The sequence below is a fragment of the Nerophis lumbriciformis genome, linkage group LG18 (assembly GCF_033978685.3).
Source record: "Nerophis lumbriciformis linkage group LG18, RoL_Nlum_v2.1, whole genome shotgun sequence".
In the NCBI taxonomy this organism is placed as follows: Eukaryota; Metazoa; Chordata; class Actinopteri; order Syngnathiformes; family Syngnathidae; genus Nerophis; species Nerophis lumbriciformis.
This window is the reverse complement of record NC_084565.2, coordinates 21,653,738-21,674,931: the sequence shown is the minus strand read 5'-3', so window position 1 is coordinate 21,674,931 and position 21,194 is coordinate 21,653,738. Positions and strand designations below refer to the sequence as shown.

Sequence of the window (21,194 nt, the reverse complement as noted above, 5' to 3'; positions counted from 1 at the left end):
GCGGAATAGAGGAGCTCCCATTGGCTCCGCTGTAAATGCGCTTTTTAAAAATGTGTCTGTCTTCTTGTCTTTCATAATGACTGTGAACGATAGGAAAAATTCTTAAAAAAAAAGTACAGTTCCACTTCAACCCGGATGTGATTAATTTTCATTCATATTTGATAACGTGATAATTTCTTTTTACTAATAACATGCAGCTGCTGTTGGGCTGTTAACGTTAACAGCCCAATAATGAGTTTTCAAATTTTGGAAATAACATCCTTTTCCCAATTATCAACTGCTTACAATTAACGTCCCTGCCTGTAGTGCAAATAAAGCATTTGCTGTATTAGATGATGTCTCATGATATCTGCTTACATCTTGTATGAATTTTTTAGGTTGTTTTCTGAATTCCAAATTGGACCACTTTTTAACTTTTAAAGGTTCTTATGTAATCAGGTGTGTCTCTTTTTAACTCTATCTTTCTTCGTTCAACACAAAGCGGTGATAAAGGTAATTCCAACCAGGCTTACGTCCAATAATAAATGTTGACACTTCTCTCCGGTGCAGGCAAATTTTGAGTACATTTCTTCCAAACTCAAGGTACAACTGATACAATTAAAGTTTGAACTTCCAACAACTCCAATGTCTCTCGATGTTGATGATGATTGGGCGAGCAAATATATGCAACCACCATGTTTCCACGGCGATAAAAATGCTATGAAAAAATGACCAAGGCCAAAACAACTTTGCAAACCATTCACGCAGCCTGATAGGACAGACTCCAAAAAGGCAGATGGAGGGTGGACTCAAGGGTAAGAAATGCTAGAGACTTCTTATTGTGAAAACATTGACCATGAGACACCAATTTCCTCTTTTTCTCCACAATGGAACCAACCTAATCACAGCATCTTGTGGAGTTCTAAAAGGACAATAGCCAATGAAATCTTTCTCATTAAACAGAACAATACCATTGGTTTATTTGTCTGGTATCTTTTGGATCTAATCAATGGAGACAAAAGAGGACAGTGAGAATCTATCCAATACTGAATGAAAACACCACCAGCCAAGGACATAATTTGTTAAGTAATTGCATTGTAATTTTTGGAAAGTCAAGAACATCCATATTTAATCTAATTTACATCTAAAAGGTGCTTACTAGCCGTATGGAAAGGAACCTGAGAAGAATACATCTAAAACAGAGAGTACTGCAACCCAAGTCAAAAGAGGAAATAGTAAGACTCATACATAGCCTCTCAAAAGTGAGTACAACCATTACATTTCAGCAAGAAATATATTACTATATATTCTCCAAAGGACAATGGAAATGAAACTTTGGCATAATCAGTGTAGTATAGATTTACTACTCAACACACAGCTTATTGTTTAAAAGGCTGGCCACAAAAATAAGTACCGTATTTTTCGGAGTATAAGTCGCTCCGGAGTATAAGTCGCACCAGCCGAAAATGCGGAATAAAGAAGGAAGAAAACATATATAAGTCGCACTGGAGTATAAGTCGCATTTTTGGGGGAAATTTATTTGATAAAAGCCAACACCAAGAATAGACATTTGAAAGGCAATTTAAAATAAATAAAGAATAGTGAACAACAGGCTGAATAAGTGTACGTTATATGAGGCATAAATAACCAACTGAGAACGTGCCTGGTATGTTAACGTAACATATTATGGTAAGAGTCATTCAAATAACTATAACATATAGAACATGCTATACGTTTACCAAACAATCTGTCACTCCTAATCGCTAAATCCCATGAAATCTTATACGTCTAGTCTCTTACGGGAATGAGTTAAATAATATTATTTGATATTTTACGGTAATGTGTTAATAATTTCACACATAAGTCGCTCCTTAGTATAAGTCGCACCCCCGGCCAAACTACGAAAAAAACTGCGACTGGTAAAATACGGTAATAATAATCCTGACTTGTCTACAGTTAAGCATGGCAGTGGCGATCAATAATGTTCAGTTTAGTGTCTTTCAACTTTTAACTTACTGACAACTAGTGTCCTCTGCAATGGACAATTTTGTGTTAGTTTTGAGAATACCAATTCTTCCGAGGTTAACTGACAATTTAACTTTCACCTAAGTAAACACCTAACAAATTGATGTTTGGCCTTACTGGCTTCTTGGTTTCACATCGAGGATATTTTCGAAGTAATGGTTCATCAAGTGGCTTCTCATATTACTTGCATTCCCTGACTCGTATTGGGCATTGCGGTGTGCGGTGTCCGCAAACTCTACCACATGAGGAGTTACACCAAAATGAAATAATTGCTTGTCTCCTAATGGTGCGTTGGAAGTCGGACGTCGGTCTGACATGTATCGTAACTTTACCTGGACAGTGTCACAACTGGGACTGTGGCGTGGTTTGTTCTCCCGAGGTGCAAAAGATTTGGACCAGATGTGGCGTGAAGGGGAGTACATGATTTATTTTAACACTACAACTACAAAAAAAGAAGCAAACAAAAGGCGCGCACAAGGGCGGAAGTACAAAACTTGACTATAAACACAAAACTTGCACAACGGCTGAAACTATGAACAATGAAACAAAAACACTAACTGTGGCATTAATAAACAAAAAACTTACTTGGCATGGACTATGAAGAAAGCAGCGTGAATTGAACATGAAGTAGAGTGTCAGGTGTGTGTCAGGGGTATGAATGCGGATGTTGCCAGAAAGACAAACTGAAAACAATGAACTTAAATACTACAGACATGATTAGTGAAAATAGGTGCGTGACTCAAAACGTGAAACAGGTGCGTGACTTGACAGGTGAAAACTAATGGTTGCTATGGTGACAAAACAAACAAAAGTGCACAAAAAGTCCAAAAACAAAACCGAACATGACTAAAACAAAACATGATCACACAGACATGACAGACAGAAAGATCAGTAAATGGATGTATAGATGCATGGACATTTCAAAAGTGGGGACTACAAGTTTATTTAAGAATTTGTATTAGTTTTTGTTCAAGATAAAATTACAAGTGGTCCTCAGTTTACATTTCATGTTCCGATGTTTCGTGGTTACGAACATGCTGCTAATCTTGTACAGTGGTGCATCAACTTAAGACTGCCCCAATTTAAGAGTGTTTTTAAATAAGAGCTGTTTATTGGCTAAATGTTATTTTTTGGAATTGCAACCAAAACTTTTTTTTATTTTTTAGAATTTATTAATCAATCAAACAAAACAATACACAACAATACCATAATAATGCAATCCAATTCCAAAACCAAACACGACCCAGCAACATTCAGAATAGCAATAAACAGAGCAATTGAGACCAACCAAAACTTTGAGTTACAAGCAAATGTCTCACTGAACCCTGTAAGATCCGACAAAAACATCTGGATTTACTCGCTAGCATTACCTCATAGTCAGAGATTGACTTAAAGGGGTCATATTAGGATTTTTTTTTTTGTAGACTTTCTGGTCTACATAAGATGTAATGGGCGTTCTTGGGTCAAACTTTTGCATAGATTATATTTTACGGATCATCTTCAAGATACTTTCGGACCATCTCTTTTGAATGCGCCTTTTTGTGGGTGGTTTTATTTAAAGTTAAAATTAAAGTACCAATGATTGTCACACACACACTAGAACTGCAACTGTCTTCTCCCCGTCAGCCATGTTGTAGTTTTTGGTGCTTCCATATTGAGTCTACTGACAGATACAAGTTAGAACTACACACTACGGCGTGGCGAAGTTGGGAGAGTGGCCGTGCCAGCAATCTGAGGGTTACTGGTTCAATCCCCACCTTCTACCATCCTAGTCACGTCCGTTGTGTCCTTGAGCAAGACACTTCACCCTTGCTCCTGATGGTCCTGGTTAGCGCCGTGCATGGCAGCTCCCGCCATCAGTGTGTGAATGTGTGAATGTGTGTGTCAATGGGTGAATGTGGAAAATAGTGTCAAAGCGCTTTGAGTTCCTTATAAAGGTAGAAAAGCGCTATACAAGTACAACCCATTTACCATTTACTATACATTGTATTGGAAATGGCAACAGCGGCGGGTGCATGTGTTAAAGTTAAAGTTAAAAAGGTAAAGTTCCAATGATAGTCACACACACACTAGGTGTGGTGAAATTTGTCCTCTGCATTTGACCCATCCCCTTGTTCACCCCCTGGGAGGTGAGGGGAGCAGTGGGCAGCAGTGCATGTATGAGCCAGTCTGCCCCACAAGAGGATAAAGAAAAAGAAGGAACTCAAAAGCTGTGTCTCAATTCGGCGGCTGCATCGTTGTCAGGGCACATTTGTGGGGTGCTGACGTCATCGCGGTGCGCGGAAGCTGTCTCAATTAAAAAAAGCTCCAAGTGTCCTTGGAATCCGGCCGACAAATTAAGTTAAAGTTAAAGTGCCAATGATTGTCACACACACACTAGGTGTGGCGAAATTATTCTCTGCATTTGACCCATCACCCTTGATCACCCCCTGGGAGGTGAGGGGATCAGTGGGCAGCAGCGGTGGCCGCGCCCGGGAATCATTTTTGGTGATATAACCCCCAATTCCAACCCTTGATGCTGAGTGCCAAGCAGGGAGGAAATGTGTCCTATTTTTATAGTCTTTGGTATGACTCGGCCAGGGTTTGAACTCACAACCTACCCATCTCAGGGCGGACACTCTAACCACTAGGCCACTGAGTAGGTGGATTTGTCCTTTTCTCCCATTTTCAACAAGTGTGCATCTGTTGGATGCTTCAGGGAAGGAAGAGCGACCGAAGGGAGAGCGACCGAGGGAGGGAAGCGACAGGAGGAGGAAGCGACCGGACAGGATCGACAGGCTTTGCCAAGAGCGACCGGGTCAACGCACGCAGGCTGGGAAGGAACCTCCCGGACTACACAGCAGACCCCGCAGGCTACCGGAGCGAACCCCAAGAAGCCCAAAACACGCAGGGGCAGAGGAAACTATGCCTCCGAAGTAAGTGTCGTGTATTGTGGATCTGTGGGGGAATCCAACTGCCTTGGGCTGTGGGCTTGCGGGCTCGTGCGTTGTGCGCTGGCTGTGTGGTTCTGTGGACAGGGGCGATCGGGGCTTAGAGACCTGCGGTGACCCCCCGGGAGCGACCAAGAGGCGGAGCGAGACGGGACTAGTACGGCCACGTAGGTCCCACAAGAGACTGGTGAGGAGAGTGGGCGTACCCAATACTTTGACGCGGAACTACAGCAGAGGCAGGGTTTACCTTGCGTTTAAGTGTGACGTCAGCCCGGATAGCGTCTCCGTGGTTTTAGAAAATTTTATCCCCGTGGCCTGCCTCCGTTTTAATTCTGTGTGCAGGAGCCAGGAGGATGCCGTGGAAGTGGGTGGAGCCAGGACATTGACTCACTTCTCCTGTCGTGGCTGTAATTTGGATTATAATAAAGTGCGAACAAGCATAATCATCTTCCCTTATTTTGGACGGCTGCTCTCACTACATTGAGTTCTTAATATTTATATTGGTTTTTAGCAAAATTTTATTAGGTTTTAATATTTTACCACTCGGGTCCATCACACGTGTACACTTCACACCCTTTCATATCCCAAGATTAGTGTTGTCCCGATAACAATATTTTGGTACCGGGACCGGTGCCAAAATGTATTTCGATGATTTTTGATACTTTTCTAAATAAAAGGGACCACAAAAAATTGCATTATTGGCTTTATTTTAACAAAAAATCTTAAGGTACATTAAACATATGTTTCTTATTGCAAATGTGTCCTTAAATAAAATAGTGAACATACAAGACCACTTGTCTTTTAGTAATAAGTAAGCAAACAAAGGCTACTAATTTAGCTGTTGACGTATGCAGTAACATATATTGTGTAATTTTCCATTTTATTATTTTGTCAACATTATTGATTGTCATGATCCGTGGTCCAGATAATGTTTTGTTATGTTCTGTTAGTTTTGAACTCCCTTAGTTCCTGTTTGTGCACCTCTGGGTTTGTTTTAGTTTCCATGGGGATTAATTGGGTTCACCTGCCTCTGGTTAGTGGTCGGCACGCTCAGCTGCTGTCAACCGCTAATCAGAGAGCTATTTATTCACCTTGCTCGCCACGCTCAGTCTGGCTTCATTGCTTGCTACACGCAACCTGGTACGTTAGTATTTCTTGTCTCCTAGTCTATGCTTCCTGTGCTAAGTGGTAGCCTTAGCTTCCCGTGCAATCGGCACGCTTTTCCTTCTGCTTGTTTTGTGTTTTTGGTACGTGTTTAATTTTGAAGATTAAATCATGTTCTTACCTGCACCCCTTGTCCGGAGTGGTCCGTCTGCATCCCCAGTAAGCTGCGACCCCCCCGCCGTAACACTGAGGACAAGTGGTAGAAAATGAATTATTAATCTACTTGTTCAATTACTATTAATATCTGCTTATTCTCTCTAAACATGTTCTATCTACACTTATGTTAAAATGTAATAATCACTTATTCTTCTGTTGTTTGATACTTTAAATCAATTTTGGATGATACCACAAATTTAGGTATCTATCCGATACCAAATCGTTACAGAATCAGACATTGGTCATATTCAAAGTCCTCATGTGTCCGGGGACATATTTCCTGAGTTTATGAATGTAATCAGAATTTTAAAAGAAAAAATAATTTGTGATTATAAAAAATATCGATGTAATCACACTGATTACATCGTATTGACTAGATACACTCATGTACTTAGTATCATTACAGTGGATGCTATGGGTAGATTCACCAATGGCGTTTGTTTACATTTTGACACCGGTGAGCTACGGTGTGTAGTGAAGCATGTTTAGCTATTCCTCGTCCTGCAGGGATGATACTTGTAAGAAACGTACTTTATTTGTCGCCATGGAGGTGAGGATTAGTGATTTAGAAGTAGATAAAACACTGCCGACTGCGGATGGACAATAGCCGCTAGCTAGCTAGCCATGTCTTAAAGCACCTCTTCTTGAGGGCGTTTCAGTGTTATAACTTCACCTTTATCGTTAGTTTTTAAGCCAAAATGCGTCTGTTCTCCCTTTTCTGCCTACACACTGTGTCTGCTTGTAAGTACTCCGTGATTGGGGGTGGGGGACCGGTACTTTTTAGAGGCGGTATAGTACCGAATATGATTCATTAGTATTGCGGTACTGTACGAATACCGGTATACCGTACAACCAGTGACGTGCGGTGAGGTTGATGGCTGGTGAGGCACTGACTTCATCACAGTCAGATTTACAAACATATGAACCCTAAAGAGTATCTTATTCACCATTTGATTGGCAGCAGTTAACGGGTTATGTTTAAAAGCTCATACCAGCATTCTTCCCTGCTTGGCACTCAGCATCGAGGGTTGGAATTGGGGGTTAAATCACCAAAAATGATTCCCGGGCGCGGCGCCGCTGCTGCCCACTGCTCCCCTCACCTCCCAGGGGGTGAACAAGGGGATGGGTCAAATGCAGACGACAAATTTCATTACACCTAGTGTGTGTGTGACAATCATTGGTACTTTAATTTAACTTTAACTTTACACATACAAACTGTAGCACACAAAAAAGCACATTTAATAAAAAAAAAACGTTATTATGGTCTTACGTTTACTTATAAATTAAGTCCATGCGCCGCAACTAAAGCCCTCACTTAAACTTACCACGTGCAAGATTGAATCTATTTAAAAAATTATAACCGAGGGTTTATAAATGTCGCCTATACTGTATGAAACTACAAAATAACAAACACGGAGGCTCCAGTTTACACGAGGACCACTTAATTTACTTCTTTCAAAAACCTACGCTCCACTCCGTGTCATCACTTCCGCTCTTAGCGCCTTCAAAATAAGAGCTCAAGGCATATACTGTATAACAGCGCATAACAGGAACTTAACATCACAAAGAGGAAAGCCCATGAAAATAGGTTACAAGAGTTATTTAATAAGAAGCCAAAAAGTGCAAAAACAATAATGTTCGTGTTGGAGGAGTTGTGAATTAGATACACCTGCAGTCTGCAGGTGTACCTAATGTTGTGGCACTGCAGTCATTCACAACTCCTCCAACACGAACATTATTGTTTTTGCACTTTTTGGCTTCTTATGAAATAACTTTTTTAAATAGATTCAATCTTGCACGTGGAAAGTTTAAGTGTGGGCTTTAGTTGATACAACAATTCTACGGCGGGGGTGCAGGAGGCGGATTACTGCGAGCCGTTTTATGATCGCTCAGCACAAGAAATACGTTACACACATACAGTTGTTGACAAAATACACTGTACATTATATACCTCAGCTAACTCCATCCATCCATCCATCCATCTTCTTCCGCTTATCCGAGGTCGGGTCGCGGGGGCAGCAGCCCAAGCAGGGAAGCCCAGACTTCCCTCTCCCCAGCCACTTCGTCCAGCTCCTCCCGGGGGATCCCGAGGCGTTCCCAGGCCAGCCGGGAGAGATAGTCTTCCCAGCGTGTCCTGGGTCTTCCCCGTGGCCTCCTACCGGTCGGACGTGCCCGAAACACCTTCCTAGGGAGGCGTTCGGGTGGCATCCTGACCAGATGCCCGAACCACCTCATCTGGCTCTTCTCGATGTGGAGGAGCAGCGGCTTTACTTTGAGCTCCCCCCGAATGACAGAGCTTCTCACCCTATCTCTAAGGGAGAGCCCCGCCACTCGGCGGAGGAAACTCATTTCGGCCGCTTGTACCCGTGATCTTGTCCTTTCGGTCATGACCCAAAGCTCATGACCATAGGTGAGGATGGGAACGTAGATCGACCGGTAAATCGAGAGCTTTGCCTTCCGGCTCAGCTCCTTCTTCACCACAACGGATCGATACAGCGTCCGCATTACTGAAGACGCCGCACCGATCCGCCTGTCGATCTCACGATCCACTCTTCCCCCACTCGTGAACAAGACTCCGAGGTACTTGAACTCCTCCACTTGGGGAAAGATCTCCTCCCCAACCCGGAGATGGCTAACTAAACTATGGAAATGTATAATATAGTTCATATAGCAATACGGTCTCACTGCACAGCAGGCCAACAGTTAGCCGAGTCATTGCGCAATCCATGGTGAGGCACTGAGTAACGTGCCTCAACTGGCTGCTGTTCACCGCACCGTCTCTTCTCAGTATTTGAACGGCAAATGTGAAAATTCAGCGATTTTGAATAAAAATAATCTAAAACTGGTGAAGTTAAATGGAAAATAACTTTATAGTATAATCACTGGATACATATAACAATTTAATTTTTTTTTTTTCTTTTTACATTTTTTTTTCTTTCCATGATGGCAGGTGAGGCCCCGCCTCACCTGCCTCTAGTGACCGCACGTCACTGCGTACAACCCTACCCAAGATCCTTTGCTCACTCTTTTTTGAAAATTATTTTCAACATGGTGGCTGTGCAGAGTGGACAGAGCGACTTTAAAATGTAAGTAGAGCTTTAATTATTCATTTGAAACACTTAAAAGCGGACATGTCAAGCTGGGGTGGCAGTAATGATATACATTTGTGTTAGAATACGAGACTTCGACTAACGTAATGTTAAGCGACATCCATGCTCTTTGCTTTTCTCTTTACCCCGGGGGGAGCTATATATCCGGCCTTTGCAGACGGCTTCGTGCCGGGAGCTTTTTTCAACATTTGAAAGTAAAGCATTATGGCTTTTTTAGACCGCAATAGGTCGACTTATTTATGTCGTATTAATGTGTGGCCGGAATAGTGAAGTATCGTAAATCCATCCATCCATTTTCTACCGCTTGGGGATAGGCTGATTGGCAACACTAAATTGGCCCCAGTGTGTGAGTATTGTAAATGTGTGCATCAATACATTGATATTAGTTACTGCTGTTTTTTGTGTACATTTGAATGTTATTTGAAAATGTTTACTTCTATAAATGATTAATGTGATCTAGTGTTTAACTTTTCAGTTTTTTTGTTGTTGTGCAGAACAATCAAGGAAGACGCAACAACAGACCAAAAAGAAATTACACAAAACCCGTATATACTGTATTTTCCGGACCATAGGGCGCACCGGATTAAAAGGCGCACTGCCGATGAGCGGGTCTATTCAGGTCTATTTTCATACAAAAAGCGCACCGGATTAAAAGGCACATAAAAGGGGTCATATTTATGATTTTTGTCTGAATTTAAAACACTTCCTTGTGGTCTACATAACATGTAATGGTGGTTCTTTGGTCAAAATGCTGCATAGATTATGTTTTATAGATCATCTTTAAGTCCCTTTCTGACAGTCGCTTCCGGATGCGCCGTTTTGTGGGTGGTCTTATTTACGTAGCTCACCTTCGGCAGCGTTTTCTCCCCGTCATCTTTGTTGTAGCGGTGTGGCGTGCAAGGACGGGAGTGGAAGAAGTGTCAAAAGATGGAGCTAACTGTTTTAATGACATTCTGTTATGTCTGGGATGATGTTTTGTCTAAGTTATGTTCTGTTTGGTTTTTGGACTCTTTTTAGTTCCTGCTTTTTCACTCCCTTGTCTTGTTACTATGGTTACCCATTAGTTTCACCTGTTCCACGTTTGGACTCACACACCTGTCACCAATCATGTCACTGTTATTTAAAGCCTGTCTTTTTCTGTTGATCGGCCTGGCGACATTAACTCTGTTTGTCTTCTGCTACCCATGTTACCCATGCTACCATAGTTCCATGCCAAGTGAGTTCTGTCTATATTCTTGTCACAGTAAGTGTTTATTTGTTTCATGTTCATAGTTTTTTGCCCAAGTGCTAGTTTTTGTTTCATTAGTCAAGTTTGTTCTCCGCCTTTGTGCGCACCTTTAGTTTTGTACCTTTTGTTAGTGTTAAAAATAAATAATGTCTTTACCGTCACGCCATGTCCAGTCCAACTTTCCTTGCAACTCGGGAAAACAAACAACCCATAGTCCACGTCTTGACACATTCAGACTTTACTTAAATCAATAACATAGCATCATCTCCTCATACGTTGCTCACTAGTAAAACCGTCCGACCCGAACTCTCGAATAATTAATGTTCCGTGGGTGAATAATGTAAACTCACTACACGGGTCGTTTTTAGCGCTTCCATAGCGAGATACAAGTTAGAACTTTACGCTACTTCATATTAAAAATGGCTACAGTGGATGATGAATATCCCATAACAAGAAGATAGAGAAAAAGAAGACACTTGTTGACTACGGCGTCGGCACAGACTACAATGGCTGACGCGTACAAGTTTTGAGGACTTATGCAGATCCTAAATACACATCAGCAGGTACCAGAAGGTACGAAAAGTTGGTTTTGCATAATACTGCAAAACAAATCGGCAGACAATATGTCTGCTAATGGGTGCCATGTTGCGGTCCTCATACACAAAGTCGTACTAAAACATTGTGACAGATATTTGAGCGACGTGTGTAATGTTAGGCTATATTCTCAATGGAACATTTAAAGTTGTAGTGCTGTTTACTGGCGTCAACTTGCAGTTTACATGTATCTCTTATGTGTGACTGCCATCTACTGGTCACACTTATCACTACACCATGTACCAAATAAAATAGCTTTGAGGTCGGTATCCACAACCAGAATTACTTTGTACATTACGCGCACTGTCGATTTTTGAGAAAATGAAAGGCTATTAAGTGCGCCTTATAGTCCGAAAAATACAGTACTAGTTTGGATGATCATTTAAAAACAAAGTATATTTTATAACCTATATAAAGTAATAAACTCACGTGATGAAACGTGATGAATTTCCTCTGCCTTCTTTGCAAATAATTATTTGATAACAATAATATTATGCTATCCCAACTGATATCCCACCAAATATTTACTATTACTGGCTATGATGCAAGCAATTTGACAAGGTTAGAAAAGTACATTAATTGTGAATCACATATTAATAAAGCAACTGCTAAATAAGATTGTGTGGTGTTGCTGTATGAATAGACTGTGAGGACTCTTTCTGGGACATCTTCTGGATTGTCTGTGTTTTTAAAAGGTACATGTCCAACTACAAACCCCGTTTCCATATGAGTTGGGAAATTGTGTTGGATGTAAATATAAACGGAATACAATGATTTGCAAATCATTTTCAACCCATATTCAGTTGAATATGCTACAAAGACAACATATTTGATGTTCACACTGATAAACATTTTTTTTTTGCAAATAATCATTAACTTTAGAATTGGATGCCAGCAACACGTGACAAAGAAGTTGGGAAAGGTGGCAATAAATACTGATAAAGTTGAGGAATGCTCATCAAACACTTATTTGGAACATCCCACAGGTGTGCAGGCTAATTGGTAACAGGTGGGTGCCATGATTGGGTATAAAAACAGCTTCCCAAAGCTCAGTCTTTCACAAGAAAGGATGGGGCGTGGTACACCCCTTTGTCCACAACTGCGTGAGCAAATAGTCAAACAGTTTAAGAACAACGTTTCTCAAAGTGCAATGGCAAGAAATTTAGGGATTTCAACATCTACGGTCCATAATATCATCAAAAGGTTCAGAGAATCTAGAGAAATAACTCCACGTAAACTGCATGGCCGGAAACCAACATTGAATGACCGTGACCTTCGATCCCTGAGACGGCACTGTATCAAAAACCGACATCAATCTCTAAAGGATATCACCACATGGGCTCAGGAACACTTCAGAAAACCACTGTCACTAAATACAGTTGGTCGCTACATCTGTAAGTGCAAGTTAAAGCTCTACTATGCAAAGCGAAAGCCATTTATCAACAACATCCAGAAACGCCGCCGGCTTCTCTGGGCCCGAGATCATCTAAGATGGACTCATGCAATGTGGAAAAGTGTTCTGTGGTCTGACGAGTCCACATTTCAAATTGTTTTTGGAAATATTCGACATCGTGTCATCCGGACCAAAGGGGAAGCGAACCATCCAAACTGTTATCGACGCAAAGTTCTAAAGCCAGCATGTGTGATGGTATGGGGGTGTATTAGTGCCCAAGGCATGGGTAACTTACACATCTGTGAAGGCGCCATTAATGCTGAAAGGTACATACAGGTTTTGGAACAACATATGCTGCCATCTAAGCGCCGTCTTTATCATGGACGCCCCTGCTTATTTCAGCAAGACAATGCCAAGCCACATTCAGCACGTGTTACAACAGCGTGGCTTCGTAAAAAAAAGAGTGCGGGTACTTTCCTGGTCCACCTGCAGTCCAGACCTGTCTCCCATCGAAAATGTGTGGCGCATTATGAAGCATAAAATACGACAGCGGAGACCCCGGACTTTTGAACGACTGAAGCGCTACATAAAACAAGAATGGGAAAGAATTCCACTTTCAAAGCTTCAACAAAAATTTCCTCAGTTCCCAATCGTTTATTGAGTGTTGTTAAAAGAAAAGGTGATGTAACACAGTGGTGAACATGCCCTTTCCCAACTACTTTGGCACGTGCTGCAGCCATGAAATTCTAAGTTAATTATTATTTGCAAAAAAAAAAAAAAAGTTTATGAGTTTGAACATCAAATATCTTTGTAGTGCATTCAATTGAATATGGGTTGAAAAGGATTTGCAAATCATTGTATTCCGTTTATATTTACATCTAACACAATTTCCAAACTCATATGGAAACGGGGTTTGTATAAAGGAAAGCAAGATTGTTTTATAAATATCTCCGCCATGCCTCTATGGTTTGACTTTAAATTTCCTGGACGAATGCAGATGTCAAATACACAAAAACGGGCACCGATAGGTAAGAAAAGTTGGTTTTGCATTATAGGTCCCTTTTAACTTTGTTTTTCCGAGCATGGGAAAAAGGAAGTGAGAATGAAGGACAGTGCTGAGAATAAAAAGCAAATTATATTCTTTGAATTAAAGAAATAAATTATCAAAAACATGACTGAGCGTGTAGCCAACTTGGCGAAACAATGGAACGCAGCACTGCTGGTCTGCACCATAATGAAGCAAAATGAGATTAACAACAACCAAGAATGTAAAAATGATATCTAAACGGCGGACATTTAGCCATGAACATATGGAGACGCTGCTGATGGTGTGTTTGATGGAGAAGCAGCTTGAAGGAGATACAGTATAAGTTCACTCTTCAAGGTAAATGCTGTACATTATATCATATTACTTCATACAACTACTGTAGTGGTTATAGTACATTGTATTGTTTTTATACAATATTTCTTATTTAAAGGTTGTTGTTTTATTTTTATTTTTAAACATATCAAGTGTTAAAATAGTGGCGTTTTGGAGTGGCACTATTTGAGACATTGACTTGAGATACAACTGTTGACTTGAGAGCTCTATAACAGGACCAATCCTCTGCTCCAGGTTGGATGTTATGATTTGTCACACCAGGTTATAGTCTGTGTTTGTATTAAGTATTATTCTCCTTGGTTTAGTGATCTGTTATGATCTCAATGCCCGTTTGCTCCCTTGGTTACGTTTTCTTGTTGCTAGGTGTCTGATTAGCTGCACCTGCATTCTGTTTATTGATTAGCGTCTTCACCTTGTTTCGGCCCCTAATCACTCCCCTTTATATTCTTGTGTCTCCCTGTCCTTGTTGCTAGTCCATTGTTCTCTCTCTTTCTGGGTGTTGTTGATAAACGATTTTCGCCTTGCATAGGAGAGTTTTAACTTGCACTTACAGATGTAGCGACCAACTGTAGTTACTGACAGTGGGTTTCTGAAGTGTTCCTAAGCCCATGTGGTGATATCCTTTACACACTGATGTTGCTTGTTGATGCAGTACAGCCTGAGGGATCGAAGGTCACAGGGTTAGCTGCTTACGTGCAGTGATTTCTCCAGATTCTTTGAACCCTTTGATGATATTACGAAGCGTAGATGGTGAAATCCCTAAATTCCTTGCAATAGCTGGTTGAGAAAGGTTTTTCTTAAACTGTTCAACAATTTGCTCACGCATTTGTTGACAAAGTGGAGACCCTCGCCCCATCCTTGTTTGTGAATGACTGAGCATTTCATGGAATCTACTTTTATACCCAATCATTTGCCTGTTCACCTGTGGGATGTTCCAAATAAGTGTTTGATGAGCATTCCTCAACTTTATCAGTATTTATTGCCACTTTTCCCAACTTCTTTGTCACGTGTTGTTGGCATCAAATTCTAAAGTTAATGATTATTTGCAAAAAAAAAAATGTTTATCAGTTTGAACATCAAATATGTTGTCTTTGTAGCATATTCAACTGAATATGGGTTGAAAATTATTTGCAAATCATTGTATTCCGTTTATATTTACATCTAACACAATTTCCCAACTCATATGGAAACAGGGTTTGTACTAAAACACATGCAAACTTGATAGCACACGCAAAGCTGATCTACTGAACGTGTGCACAGTGGATTGTGTCTCTTAAGTGAGTTCAGTTCAGTTTATTTATTTACAAACCCCGTTTCCATATGAGTTGGGAAATTGTGTTAGATGTGAATATAAACGGAATACAATGATTTGCAAATCCTTTTCAACCCATATTCAATTGAATGCACTACAAAGACAAGATATTTGATGTTCAAACTCATAAACTTTATTTTTTTTTTGCAAATAATAATTAACTTAGAATTTCATGGCTGCAACACACGCCAAAGTAGTTGGGAAAGGGCATGTTCACCACTGTGTTACATGGCCTTTCCTTTTAACAACACTCAGTAAACGTTTGGGAACTGAGGAGACACATTTTTAAGCTTCTCAGGTGGAATTCTTTCCCATTCTTGCTTGATGTACAGCTTAAGTCGTTCAACAGTCCGGGGGTCTCCGTTGTGGTATTTTAGGCTTCATAATGCACCACACATTTTCAATGGGAGCCAGGTCTGGACCACAGGCAGGCCAGTCTAGTACCCACACTCTTTTACTATGAAGCCACATTGATGAAACACGTGGCTTGGCATTGTCTTGCTGTAATAAGCAGGGGCGTCCATGGTAACGTTGCTTGGATGGCAACATATGTTGCTCCAAAACCTGTATGTACCTTTCAGCATTAATGGCGCCTTCATAGATGTGTAAGTTACCCATGTCTTGGGCACTAATACACCCCCATACCATCACACATGCTGGCTTTTCAACTTTGCGCCTATAACAATCTGGATGGTTCTTTTCCTCTTTGGTCCGGAGGACACGACGTCCACAGTTTCCAAAAACAATTTGAAATGTGGACTCGTCAGATCACAGAACACTTTTCTACTTTGCATCAGTCCATCTTAGATGAGCTCAGACCCAGCGAAGCCGACGGTGTTTCTGGGTGTTGTTGATAAACGGTTTTCGCCTAGCATAGGAGAGTTTTAACTTGCACTTACAGATGTAGCGACCAACTGTAGTTACTGACAGTGGGTTTCTGAAGTGTTCCTGAGCCCATGTGGTGATATCCTTTACACACTGATGTCGCTTGTTGATGCGGTACAGCCTGAGGGATCGAAGGTCACAGGCTTAGCTGCTTACGTGCAGTGATTTTTCCAGATTCTCTGAACCCTTTGATGATATTACGGACCGTAGATGGTGGAATCCCTAAATTCCTTGCAATAGCTGGTTGAGAAAGGTTTTTCTTAAAGTGTTCAACAATTTGCTCACGCATTTGTTGAAAAAGTGGTGACCCTCGCCCCATCCTTGTTTGTGAATGACTGAAAATTTCATGGAATCTACTTTTATACCCAATCATGGCACCCACCTGTTCCCAATTTGTCTGTTCACCTGTGAGATGTTCCAAATAAGTGTTTGATGAGCATTACTCAACTCTATCAGTATTTATTGCCACTTTTCCCAACTTCTTTGTCACGTGTTGCTGGCATCAAATTCTAAAGTTAATGATTATTTGCACAAAAAAAAATGTTGATCAGTTTGAACATCAAATATGTTGTCTTTGTAGCATATTCAACTGAATATGGGTTGAAAATTATTTGCAAATCATTGTATTCCATTTATATTTACATCTAACACAATTTCCCAACTCATATGGAAACGGGGTTTGTACTAAAACACATGCAAACTTGATAGCATACGCAAAGCTGATCTACTGAACGTGTGCACAGTGGATTGTGTCTCTTAAGTGAGTTCAGTTCAGTTTATTTATTTATATAGCACATTTAAAAACAACTCTAGTTGGCCAAAGTGCTGTACAAACATTCGAAAGGGGGCACATAGTGTCACATTTACATGGTAAAACGAAAGGATGAATAAAATACAGTAGTAAAATATACCTTAAAACAGGGGTCACCAACCTTTTTGAACCCAAGAGCTACTTCTTGGGTACTGATTAATGCGAAGGGCTACCAGTTTGATACACACTTAAATAAATTGCCAGAAATAGCCAATTTGCTCAATTTACCTTTAACTCTGTTATTATTAATAATTAATTATATTTATTTTAAAAGAAATTAAAAAGACTTTGAAATAAGATTTAAATTTCATTCTACAGATTTTCTAGATTTGCCAGAATAGTTTTTTTGAATTTTAATCATAATAAGTTTGAAGAAATATTTCACAAATATTCTTCGTCGAAAAAACAGAAGCTAAAATTAGGAATTAAATTCAAATGTATTTATTATTCTTTACAATAAAAAAATACATTTACTTGAACATTGATTTAAATTGTCAGTAAAGAAGGGGAAGGAATTTAAAAGGTAAAAAGGTATATGTGTTTAAAAATCCTAAAATCATTTTTAAGGTTGTATTTTTTCTCTAAAATTGTCTTTCTGAAAGTTATAAGAAGCAAAGTAAAAAAAAAATGAATGAATTTATTCAAACAAGTGAAGACCAAGTCTTTAAAATATTTTCTTGGATTTTCAAATTCTATTTGAGTTTTGTCTCTCTTAGAATTAAAAATGTCAAGCAAAGCGAGACCAGCTTGCTAGTAAATAAATAAAATTTAAAAAATAGAGGCAGCTCACTGGTAAGTGCTGCTATTTGAGCTATTTTTAGAACAGGCCAGCGGGCTACTCATCTGTTGGTGACCCCTGCCTTAAAAAAAAGTGCAGAATGTATCACCTAAAATACTAAAATGTAATAAATAAATAAAGGATAAAACAATAAATAAAAACAGCCAAGATATCCTGTCTAACTGGATTTGAACGCCAGGGAGTTAAAATATGTTTTTAGCCCAGATTTAAATTGGCCCAGAGACTGGGAAGACCTAATAGATAATGGAAGGTTGTTTGTATGCTCGTACAACACTTAAAACCTTTAGCTTATCTGTATGTGGAATTAAATTATGGAATGGATTAACCAAAGAAATCAAACAAACCAATATGATTCAGTTTAAGAGAACGTTCAAACTACAAGTGTTTTTCACAAAGTACACAGAACAAGAATTATGATGAACATCTTCAACCCTTTTTTTTCTTTTCTTTTTTGTATTGAGACAAATATTATTTATGTATTTAATATGTGTTTGCTTACTAGGCGTGGCGAAGTTGGGAGAGTGGCCGTGCCAGCAATCTGAGGGTTACTGGTTCAATCCCCACCTTCTACCATCCTAGTCACGTCCGTTGTGTCCTTGAGCAAGACACTTCACCCTGTGTCAAAGCGCTTTGAGTTCCTTAAAAAAAAAAAAAGGTAGAAAAGTGTTATACAAGTATAACCATTTACCATTTTACTATGGTATATTATTTATTTATTTGTGCACAAGGAAATTAGATAAAATTACTATGGTATGAAAAGGGGTAGAATTAAATAAGCTCTGCTTCTTCCTATTCCTTTTCGGACATGCTGTAATGAAACAACTGGAAATGTGTGATGCATTACATTGTATCGTATGCATGTTCCAAATAAACTGAAACTGAACTGGAACTGAACTGAACAGTCTGAGCCCTGCCACTGAGAAGGCTCTATCTCCTCTGATGTTTAGCCTAGTTTCTGGGACAGCCAGGAGGAGCTGGTCTGAAGTCCTCAGGGTCCTGCTGGGCCCTATCAATAAGATAGGGCGGGGGTTTCTTGGTGTAAGCATTTAAAAACGGTAAGTAAAATGTTAAAATGAACTCTAAAAGTAACTGGGAGCCAATGAAGGGAAGCCAGTACAAGGGTAATGTGCTCACGTCGTTTGCTGCTCGTCTTTGAACTAAAACCAGAATTCTGCAAGCGCTGCAGCTACTGGAGAGAGCCCTGATCCAGGCCGACATACAACGCTGTGTTGGCGCTAGGAATTTTCAAAATGGGGTCCCAGGGACTCCATCAAATCATAAAAATGGGGTCCCACAGTAAATTTTTGGGGTCCCACTTTTTTATAAAAGTTTTGAAAACAAATGATAAATGTATGCATTATCCTGTTATATCTCACATTCTATATTGTGTTTTGGAAAAAGGTTGTCATAAACGTTACTTAATTCATTAAAAAAAACAATACAGAAGAAAACAAATTTTTAATCATATGGAAATGTATTCAGTTATAAACATTAATTCACTTTCTTCTTTCCTTCATGGATCTAAACTTTACCGCTGCCGGTATTTTTTTCTATATTTGTATTTATTAAGTTGTAGGTGTATTAATGTCAGTATAAAAGTATAAAAAGTGTTTTGCTTCGGTCATTAATTAATTAATTTATTAATTTATTTGTATTTTATTTTTTTTAAATTATGAATTTATTCATCAATCAACAAAACAATACACAACAACACCACAACAATGCAATCCAATTCCAAAACCAAACCCGTCCCAGCAACACTAAGAACCATACTTGCCAACCCTCCCGGATTTTCCGGGAGACTCCCGAAATTCAGCGCCTCTCCCGAAAACCTCCCGGGACAAATTTTCTCCCGAAAATCTCTCGAAATTCAGGCGGACTCAGGTCCTCCACAATATAAAAAAGCTTACCTGCCCAATCACGTTATAACTATAGAACGATGGAGGGCGAGTTCTTGATTTCTTATGTGGGTTTATTGTTAGGCAGTTTCATTAACGTCCTCCCAGCGTGGCGACAACACACAACAACAGCAGTCACTTTTTTGTATACCGTAAAGCAGTTTGTCTGCCGTAAACAGCAATGTTGTGACACTCTTAAACAGGACAATACTGCCATCTAGTGCATTTGATGAAAGCACTTTTGTGCGTGCCACACATCAATGCATCATCAGAGAGGGTGTTCAGCATGGTTAGAAAAATAGTGACAGAGAATAGAACAAGGATGGACAATTCAACCCTTAACTCAACAATGAGTAGATGAGTGTTATGTGTGTGTATATGTGTAAATAAAATTGAAATTCAAGTATTTATTTTATATATATATATATATATATATATATATATATATATATATATACATATATAGCTAGAATTCACTGAACGTCAAGTATTTCTTATATATATATATATATGAAATACTTGACTTGGTGAATTCTAGCTGTAAATATACTCCTCCCCTTTTGGCCACGCCCCCAACCACGGTCTGCGCCACTTTTCAATTGTACACATAGTCTTAGTGAATCAAACACAACATGCCTATTAATAGTGCACCCTATTTTATAGATTGTTCATGATGTTTAGTGCAGTGGTTCTTAACCTTGTTGGAGGTACCGAACCCCAGCAGTTTCATATGCGCATTCACCGAACCCTTCTTTAGTGAAAAATATATTTTTTTTTTTTTTTCAAATTCAAGACAAAGTTATGTTTTTGGTAACACTTTAGTATGGGGAACATATTCTAAGTAAAAAATACTTAATTTAGAGTTTTTTGGACACTAGGGGAACATATTCTAAGTAACAAAGACTTAATTTAGAGTTATTTGGTTAGGGTTAGGGTTAGGGTTAGAGCAGACCTGGGCAATTTAAGGCCTGGGGGCCACATGCGGCCCGTTAACATTTTCAATTTGGCTTGCCGGACATTCCCAAATAATTATTTTTAGATGTTTAAGATGGAAAATGTAGCTGCCATTATGATGTGCAGTGATGTTTTCTCATGACCGTAAGTCTTGAACTATACTAAATATTTCAATGGTTGGAATCTGCGCTTATGGATGATATACTAGTTACTATGGTAATCTAATTAGTTACTATGGTCATCTAATTAGTTACTATGGTCAACTACGTCACAGCAGCTCAGATGAGGCACCAAGCAGTGTGGGCGGGAAGTGTTTCCACAGACGCGGAAGGAGATTTTCACAACAAAGTTCTAAAGCTTAGTGATATACAGAATAGAATAGAATAGAAGAGAAAGTACTTTATTGATCCCTGGGGGGTATTCAGCAAATATCAGATATATCAGATTGTAGGTGGGTTTATTTTGTACCCTTCGCGTTCATATTTCACTGTTTGTTGCATTTTTGTTGCATTTCACTTGATTGTAAAATATGTCGATCGAAAGGGGGTGTGACATTCATATTTTGTCAATATTCA

At 39.6% G+C, this 21,194-nt stretch overlaps 1 protein-coding gene across 2 annotated transcripts in view; it reads left to right on the top strand.

The window, feature by feature from the left end:
• The first annotated feature begins 688 nt into the window (after positions 1 to 688).
• Positions 689 to 21,194, top strand: part of nr2c2ap (nuclear receptor 2C2-associated protein) — a 38,376-nt gene continuing 17,870 nt past the window's right edge. For both annotated transcript variants that reach the window (XM_072915080.1, XM_072915079.1), the window contains exons 1-2: positions 689 to 794; positions 4,703 to 4,919. In XM_072915080.1, the coding sequence (XP_072771181.1) occupies positions 776 to 794; positions 4,703 to 4,919 (236 nt within the window). In that variant the 5' untranslated portion in view covers positions 689 to 775. The remainder of the gene's footprint in view (positions 795 to 4,702; positions 4,920 to 21,194) is intronic.